This window comes from Haliaeetus leucocephalus, unplaced genomic scaffold, assembly GCF_000737465.1.
Source record: "Haliaeetus leucocephalus isolate CR32 unplaced genomic scaffold, Haliaeetus_leucocephalus-4.0 Scaffold395, whole genome shotgun sequence".
In the NCBI taxonomy this organism is placed as follows: Eukaryota; Metazoa; Chordata; class Aves; order Accipitriformes; family Accipitridae; genus Haliaeetus; species Haliaeetus leucocephalus.
In genome coordinates this window covers 2,849,557-2,858,667 of record NW_010972831.1, presented here as the reverse complement: position 1 = coordinate 2,858,667, position 9,111 = coordinate 2,849,557, and the positions used below count along the sequence as shown (strand labels likewise).

Here is a 9,111-nt window from a genome sequence, read left to right as displayed (position 1 = left end):
GACGCGAGGGGCGCACCGCCGCCGGCGGGGCGGGGGTCCTCCGGCCACGCCCCCCCGGGGGGGGGAAGAGCCACAGGTGCGCATGCGCGGACTGCCCCAGCCCAGGGCCCCTACCCCGGCAGCCGAGTTCGTGGGGCAACCCCGGCCCTGGTCTGGGATCTCGCTTGAAAAACACCAAGAAAGAGGCCAGGCGGTTTTTTGAATCACGCGCAAGACCTTGTTTCTTATTCCCCAAATAAATTTTTCACCCACACGTAGTTGAAATGTTTTCTTCACGCTGTTCCAGCTACAGTAGTATTTAATTTGGCTAAACCAGTGGTGCATGCTTCCATCCTTAAGCATGCTACCCACATTAAGCATCAAATCCTTAAATAACTTTAAGAATAAACTTATAATTAGGCTAACAGTTAAAGGACAGTTTGAAAAGCAACTAGCCAATAAACACAGAAAACAAGTAATGAGCAAGCCTTGTCTTTCTGCATAGCACAAAGTCTGTATCATTTCACTACGCCATTTCCATTGCCATTTTGTGATTTTTTTATCAGCACTCTGTGAAAGTAAGTCAGAGGCTAGCAGGTGCAATGATCCTGGTGCCTCTTTAAAAACCAGTTTAACCTACAATTGTCATCATTCTTTTAAAAACAAGTTACACTTCAGGTGATGTACATTTAATCCCATTTTGATCTGACAGCATGTTGAGTTCTCGAGCAACCCTCCAAGAGCCTCCCTGTAAACTGAAGAAAACTGACAACCTTCTGCCATGAATCAATCTTAGAAAAAATACGACATTTTCACAGCTACTCAACCAAAATCACAGGAAACACTGGGAAAGATGATTTACTTCCCCATTAGATGTACATGTAACTCATTAACCAAACAGGGAACTTTTTCTATTTCTTGTAAACATTCTATATCTAGTTGTTAGAACACTCATATCCCAAGTACTGAGGATCAAGTTCCTTTACTGCCTGCTGGGATACAACTTAAGTGTATCTCCTACAGCCCAGGGCCATGTTCTAGACTGGGTCTGATTTCTCTCAATCTCTGCTAGGGATGAAGTTTCACATTTCACACTCACTGGAGCAGGAGTCAGAGCCCAGGTGTCCTTCCACTTCGATCAGGGCCTTAATCAGCCAGCTACAGTTACTAAGTAATTTACATAAACCTAAACCACTTCAACAAACATATCAACAAGAATAACCTACAGCTATATGTTTAAGACACTTCCTCAAAGTCAGAGACCCTGTTCACATTTATTGATTTACACAGAGACATTTGAATCAACATGTCTTGATATCCCAGCTTATTGATCTGACATGCAGGACAGTACTTGAGGACTAGCATTCAAAGAGCAGTATTTTTTGGTTTGAAGCACTGAAGAAAATGTAAGTCATTCTTCCCAGCCCAAATAATCTTGCTGAGTTCAACTGGACTTCATCAGCAATTTGCAGGCAGCTGAAACTGATTTTGTGCAGGTGAAGGAAGTTAAAGGGCAAGTGATTTACACCACTCTGACAACAGAAGAGAACACAACTTCTAACTTACTAGTGTAAGCTGGCTCAGCTTCTTAAAGTAAGATATTTTAGGTCAGAGGAACTCTGTTCAGATACACCTTGTTTAGTTTCTGATCTTAAACAAAGACCCATGACATAGGTAGACACTTCAAAAAGGATTTCTCATAGCTTTAATATACCACTCTCCCCTCCATATAGGGACATGGAACACACCCACAAATGCTGGGTTTTGAGGCAGATGCCCCTTTAGATCTGAATGAAAAGTCAGCAACACAAGGCTGCTGTAACAGCTGCACACTCTTAGTTTGGTTTATGTCCTGGAAGACAGGACACAAGATTCCCAGAGCTGTAGCAAGATAAAGTGATCTTTAATCATTAACTGCTATGGCCTTCTAGTTTCATATTAAAGTACACAGCAAATCAGTACCTGTATCTCTCCCAAAATGTGTTTTAATTAGCTGTTCTGATGAGACTAAATCTAACCATCTTCTACTTTTTTGGCTTTATATTCTCATCAGCTTCTATTTCCTGCTGGCAGTTCAGAGATCCATCTCTCCCAGAACTAAATACTTCCTTCATACAGGTTACAAAGGCAACCATGCTGAAGCTACCCAAAGTTTTTATTCTCACCTTACTGCCATTATAAAGGCAAGTGGCTGTGTTTTTGTTAGAGATTTTGGAAGTTAGAAGATACTGCAATGTGGTATGAGCGACTGTAAGAGGAAATAAGGACACATGCAGGTCGCTGGTTTTAAAATTCTACACTTCCTTTCAAAAGGTTTAATAGCAATATCTTAAGTAATCCTACAAACCACAAAAGACTGTCTGAAATACAGATCAAATAATGTAATGACCCTCCCACCAAACTTAAACATTATACAATTATATTCTTGTCTCTCTCAGCCTGGAAGAGTCATTCCAAGCAAGAAGCTGTCTTTTGAAACTGTCAAGGCTTGGGGAAAACTACATGCAACAAAATGAAGTGTTAACACTAAACTCACATTCTCTGTATTTTCATTTAAAGATTTGAGGTGCCTATCAATCTGTAACATCTGTTCTTATAAGCAACTACTTTTACTATTTATTTTGACTACAGATTTCACTGAAACATTTAACATACAACAGCAGGGCTCCAAACATCCCTGACAGACAAACTGAAAAGCCTTCTGTTTAAATATTTTCTCCACTATTTGTCTGTTGAACAAACTTTAAGTTCCTGAAGTTTTTCACTTAGATAGGTAGTATCTGCCTCTGTCAGATTTTCCGAATCTGACAGATTTTCAAGGAATCTGGTTCCCGCACAGGGCTTTCCTGTTATTGGATCTATGACATTTCCAACCTTGAAAACAATTTCAGCCAGTTCGTGTTTCACATGTTTGCTCCTTCGCTCAGGCAAAGCTTTCAGAAGAACAATGTCTCCAACAACACACTGCTGCAATGGATCATGGGCAAAATAGGTTTTTCGTTTGTTAAAGAACTGTAGAAGGAAAAAAGGAAACCGTGGCATTAGATTTCAAAATTAAACAATTGGCAAATATATAGTTAATATAAACCAAACTGTATTTCACTAAGGAGAAGTAAAGTCTTATCTATGCTTTTAATGAGATTCAGTTTGCATCACAAAGAGAAATGCAACTGTGCACTCTACTGTTTTTCCAAAGAAAGCACAGCACTACCCTTCCCCAACAGCCTCTCCAGTCAGGGTGCTGTTGCCAGCCGAGCTTGCAGAAGAGGAGATGGGGGAAAAAAAGCCAAGTACAAAAAGCTGTTCATAGCAAACACATTATTTTTACCTGTATCCACAAGCTCTTCACTTAACATAGATTCCCTTTCCTAGCATCACCACTTTCCACTGGCCTCTCTGCTCTCTAGTTCTGCTGTGTTAGCCCTTCCTCTCCTTAGGATGCTTCACATCAATACTGCTTCCAGCAAGACAGCTGCCTTGGCTCTTCCAAGCTGAATGGCTTTCCTGTGCAGTCCACGCTACTGGAACTGATATTGATTCTTATTCATCATAATATGTCTAAAGTTCATCAGCCCTGAAATCAGTATTTTGAAGTCTGTCATTTGAGAGTTTTCTTGCTCAATTTTCTTTCATATAAAAATTCAGTATTTATTCTTATTGGAACAGCAAAATTCAGAATCTTTCTTTTAAGAAAGAAATTAGCAAGTTCTTCTACTGGATAAAGCATTGGACTGGGATCCACAAGACCCGTTATCTAATCCTGACTCTATCCTTAACCTCCTGATCACCGAAGGCAAGTTATTGCACCAACACATACCACGGTTTCCCTATCTAAAAATGGAGACAATACTAATTTTAACCTCCCTGTTTGAAATGCATTGACAAGAAGTGATAAATACAAAGTTCATATAGCACATCGCAGTACAGATTCAAATACTAAGTATGCTTACAATTATGCATACAGAAAAACTGCTACAAAATTTATTGTAAAAGCAACTAATACAATGTCAAGTTTCCAAAACAAAGCATACTCCAAATCAATATGAAAATTTAAATCTAAATGTGAAACAACAAAAACGTACCTTCAAAACTGAGATCAAATGAAGTATATTAACAAAACACTTCAAAGAAATACATTTAGCAGATATTTGGTAAGGAAGTGTTCTCACAACACACTGCTTTTCATCCTTTGCAGTCATCCCCACAGCCAAATCATTATGCAAGTTTTTTAAGGAGTTTGCATTGTAAAGAGCTATCAAAAACTCTAAGAGTCAAATCAATAAAACATTCCTCCACACAGTACAAAAATTACCACGCAAGACAAGTTCTTAACCAGCTTTTACCTTTAGTAAGTAAGGATCTAGCACAAGCCTTGTCACTCTCACTTTGGCAGTTTTCTGCATTTTGGTTCCTATTACCTTCCCGACTATCCATTTTGCATGGACAGCTCCACGTGGTACAGACATTGTTTAGTTATGGTCATCCAGTGCCTGGCAACAAGCAAGCAGACATGTTATTTTAACAAAAAACATAAGTGGTTTCTGATCAATACCAAAATTATTATTTCCATTTCAGTCTAACAGCTTAATTAGGTCATTTTTTTTGAAAAACAGGATAGGTACAAGCAGTTCAAAACTCCATATATTGCACTACCTCAGCCTTGTTTTACAGTATAAGAAGGTACATGAACATGTCCCCATTACCAGGGAAAGTTACTTCACAATGGCAGTAAAAATGGACATAATACCACAAAGATAAGATCTTATCCCACAACACTGCTTTGAATCGTACTGATTGTCAAATACACTGTAGCTGTGGAAGTTATTATGAATTTAACTCATACTCCAGCAGCTGTTTTTGCTGGAGACCTGTTAATCAGGTCTGTATATGACCAGAGTTAAGCCAAACAGGGAGCAGCCTATAACTTGCTCAGAAAGTCATTTGCTTCTGTGTACCTCATTATTAGCTGAGCTGATGAAACCTAAGAAAGGTAATAAGCTTCTCAAAGCATAAATGACGTATCAAAGAGTTGTCTGACCTACAGTAAGTGTAATCACTTTTGCGTTAGTTCTTTCCTGTAAGTAATTATACTCCATTACCTTATTTGTTCTGTTTAATTAGGGAGAGCTTTCTATACCACTCTTGTAAGAGTCATGGGCAAAACAGATAGCTAAACATTAGAAGACTTGAACCAATATTAAAACTGATGAAGACCAAAGACCTTTGTCTCTCCCACCCAGCTACATACTGTTAAGCACAACTGACACCTGTTGAATTCTCCATCTATTCATTTTGTAAGACTAAATGACACTCGCTTTGATGTTGCAACACATCAAAAGAAGAGTTCTGGGATAGAGAGACACATCCATAGGATGAAATGCTTCAAGCAGCAATACTCGAGGTTGCTTTTACCATCCTTGACTCAGTTGTGTGACCCACAGGGCTGGAGGAGGGAGTCAGCGTGAGATGCCCTCCTATAAAATAGGGCTAACCACCAACGACCACACAGCGACTAGACCGGGGAGAGGCAAATGTGTACAAAATAAGCAACACCCACAAAGCACAAGGGAGCTACTAGAAAGACAGGAACCAGGCAGCTAGGCTGGATGTCTCTCACAGCCGAGAAGAAAATAAGAGAGGAAGTTCAAACAGACTGGGAGCCATCCCCCCCACCCCCTCCTCCCCCGGGTCTCCACAGCCCTCCGCGCCAGGCCCAGCCTCGACAACGTCCCTGCCAGCAGGGCTGAGGGGCAAGGTCTCGCAGCTCAGCACCTCAACCACCTCCCAGAGAGCAGCTCCAGCCCAGGCATCCTCGCCCAGGCCTCACCACGGCCACCCCTCAGCCCCTCTCACCGCCAACGCTCCCGCCACCGCGCCTCAGGGGCCTTAAGGAAACGAAGCCGGAAGGGGCGGAGCCGACGCCGGAAGAGCCGCGCGGCAGCGGGGCGGGGCCAGCGGCGGGGAAGGGAGGAGCTTCCTGAGGAGGATTTAAAGGCGCAGGCAGGCAGCTTGGCCCCCTCAGCAGAGGGTGAGGGGCTGGGGTGGTAGCGGGGTCGGTGTGTTGCTGACTCCGACGCAGCCTCAGTGCGTAGTAAGAGATTAAAGCCGATAGAAATGAGGTTTTTCTTCCTTTCCCAGGCTGAAAAGGTTGGGGGTCCTGCAGCCTGGGGAGATTGGGGAGTGGGTGCTGGCTGTGGGCCCCGCTTCCTCAGGGAGGCACTGTCTGTGGGGAGACCTGACCTACCTCTGGTCCCTGTGGGCTCACACAGCCGAATCTAGCCTGGTTTTTGGTATAACTAAGTGATCTGGGTGCTGCGTTTCAGCAGCAATGTGTTGTGCTGCAGGGCTGGACACAATCTGCAGCAGGCCTTGGTCTGGAGGTACTGGAAGGTGAGGAGGCAGAGGTGTGAGAGCTGAGGGGCCATTTTACACTCGGAATTGCGGGGGATGAAGGTGACTGACAGTGCAGTCTCTTTTTGTGGCTGCATGGCACTGAGGTCTGTTGTTTGCATGGGAAGTAGCATTGTGCTCTTCCACCTGCTTTTAAGTTATGTAAATGAGACAAATCTTGAAGGTTTTCCATGTAAATCTAGAATAATTGTAACATGTATGAAGTGAGAGCTGGCCTGTTGTCCTTGCTTATCCACGCTCTGGTAGAAATTCAGTTTCTGTAAATATGTATCTAAAAAGGAGAGTTCAAAAAAACCCCAACCTTACAAACCGAATAATAGCAAAAAAAGTCTTGACTTTGCTATTGCCTTTGAGGTGATGTGATCCTGGCAGCTCATAGAGCTTGTGGTCTCTTCCTGTGACTTCAAACTGAGGCCATCCCTTTTTTATTTAAATGAGTTCATTTATCTTTTTCTACTGGCAAGTATTTTGGCTGCTGCCCACTTTTCAGGCTTGTTCTGTAGGCATTATTGTCCCATCATCTCTCGCCACAGGAAGAAGGCAGGTAGGGAATCGTATTCACTTAACAGGACAACACTGTGCAGCTTCCTTTTTTAAGGTGGCTGGGTAGGGTGAGAATAGGCTATTCTTTGTATGGCTGGAGACACTGTTGAAATAGTTTGATCAAATACTATCAAAGGAGTTACTTGTACATTCATTATCAGTTCTTACAGATATCCAAGTCAAGATTCATGGGCTTCTCTTATTTTAGTGCCTTATTGCTTGAATTACAGTGGGGAGAAGTTGGGAGGAGCCTTGCTGGCACAGGCAGGAAATGGTTAAGAGCCTTTCATATCACCTGGGAAAGCAATTCTTTGATTTTTCAGAGGGCGCTAACATGCTGCAGTTCATAGGAAACAAAGGAAAGGGAATCAAGTATAAAAGTTGTTCTTGGATTTTATTTTAGTGGCAGAACTTGTGAAGGCTGGATATTGAGGTCTGCTGAAAAATATGGAATTTTGGATTAAAAAGAATTTTTTTTCTTATCTTCATTCAGAAAATGATCTGTGAGGTAAGTCTTGATTCCAGCTGGTGATTTTAGATAACTTCTTTTTAGATTGAGAGGTAAGAAAAATCTTTATATAGCTGATCCATTTTAAAACAGTGAATTCTTTGCTTATATTGTTACTTGGGCAGGGCAGGGAGCACAGGCAGAAGTGTGAGTCAACAACTGTAAAAAGCCCACAACGCTTTCCTGTATTGTCTGTGTTCAAATTGCTTGCATTAATTTCTGAGCTTAAGTATAGAAATTCAGGAACTGGGAGAAACATAATGAGCCAGGGGGATTTGCAATGTAAGAGTTGCAGTAAATATTTCAGCAATGACAGGAGACATTTAAATGGTAGTAGTAACTATGTTAATGTACTTTTGCAGTTGATGCTTCAAGCATCTTCTATTGGTGGCTCTTAAAGTACTTCCCAAACCTTGTTTCTCTAAACCATGCTGTACTCCTGAGGGTTTTATATTTCCAGCTCATGTAAGGACTTTGCTAGCAGATGATACAATTGCTGCCCCTGTGCATGTGCTGGTTCTTAAGGGCAGACTGCTTCTGGGGGTATAAGAGAGGGGTCTCACAATTGCCGTTAGTTCCTAGCCTGCCTGCAGCTGAGACTAAGGAGGTCTCACCTTAAAAAGTGCTGCTGGCTTTTTGTGTGTGTGTGTGAAAACAGATGCTTTTTCACTTGAGTGTGGCTGACCAAAGTGTGATTGGATGGTAATAGCTCACACACAGTTGTCACTGAGAGCAAGTGCCGTGTGAAGAGAAATCTTTATATCCTGTGGAGAGCCATGCAAACCATCCATTCACCTTGGAAATGCTAAACTGAAAGTAAATTGTACTTTCATTCTTGGGAAGGTTAATTACAGCTTGTTTGTTGAGATATTTCTCTGTTTCTGTCTCTAATGTACTGAATTCTTGTGGACTTACTGAGCTTTTTTGGGGGAATGGTGACTTCATTTTCTTTCTCTTGGTACTATTCAGTTAATACTGTAAGTGGCATCTGATGTGTGGGTTATTTCCCATTTTGATAAGTGTGCAGCGTAGTGGTGTAACATGACTGCCCATCTAGTGCTGTGATACAGATAAGCATCAGTCCTTGCAAGAGCCACCTTGCCAGTTCTTCTTGCTATTGCCTGCTGTTCCCAGTTTCCCTTGCACCCCCACGTTTTGCTCAGGCACTACTTTCTCATTGTCAAGAAGGGAGAAGACCATGATCGAGTCAGAGCTGGTGGATATCAGTTCTTTTGTCTTGGACATGAACATGCTAAAAGGCAGAGTCAGGAGCGTTTAGTTCCTGCGAATTATATTCCTCATCACTGCATTTCTGTTCCCCTCGTCAAGTAAAGCTTTTATCATCTTTCTGTTGGTTTTCATAAGGTGCGGGTGAAGCTGTGGACATTCACAGCTTCTGAACTATCTGTTCCCAGATTCTGGCTGGACAGGAATCTTTTATCACCCCGCCCTGTTTTGGATTAATGCGTTATTTGGTAAGGTTATGACATGCTCTGATCCTGGGTCTTGAGCTTAGATCCCTGTGGCAACTGCAGAAATAAATCACTGGAGCTCAATGACAGAAACTCTATCTTGAAACACGTTGCACATGATTCACAGTTAAATGTTGTTATTAGCAGGGATCTAGAGAGTGGATTGCTTTTGCATTTAAACCAAAGACTGCAAACCCA

At 42.1% G+C, this 9,111-nt stretch overlaps 1 protein-coding gene across 2 annotated transcripts; it reads right to left on the bottom strand.

Moving 5' to 3' along the window:
* Positions 1 to 2,279: 2,279 nt before the first annotated feature.
* On the bottom strand, positions 2,280 to 5,908 carry MRPS17 (mitochondrial ribosomal protein S17). Of its 2 annotated transcripts, none has more exons than XM_010573569.1 (3): positions 5,833 to 5,908; positions 4,323 to 4,469; positions 2,280 to 2,991 (listed from the first exon to the last, which is right to left on the bottom strand). In XM_010573569.1, the coding sequence occupies exons 2-3, from the start codon at positions 4,443 to 4,445 to the stop codon at positions 2,701 to 2,703; spliced, it is 414 nt and encodes a 137-aa protein (XP_010571871.1). In that variant the 5' UTR covers positions 4,446 to 4,469; positions 5,833 to 5,908; the 3' UTR covers positions 2,280 to 2,700. The 2 variants fall into 2 exon arrangements, with proteins under 2 accessions (XP_010571871.1, XP_010571873.1); XM_010573571.1 differs by lacking the exon at positions 5,833 to 5,908 and adding an exon at positions 5,392 to 5,729.
* Positions 5,909 to 9,111: the final 3,203 nt, after the last annotated feature.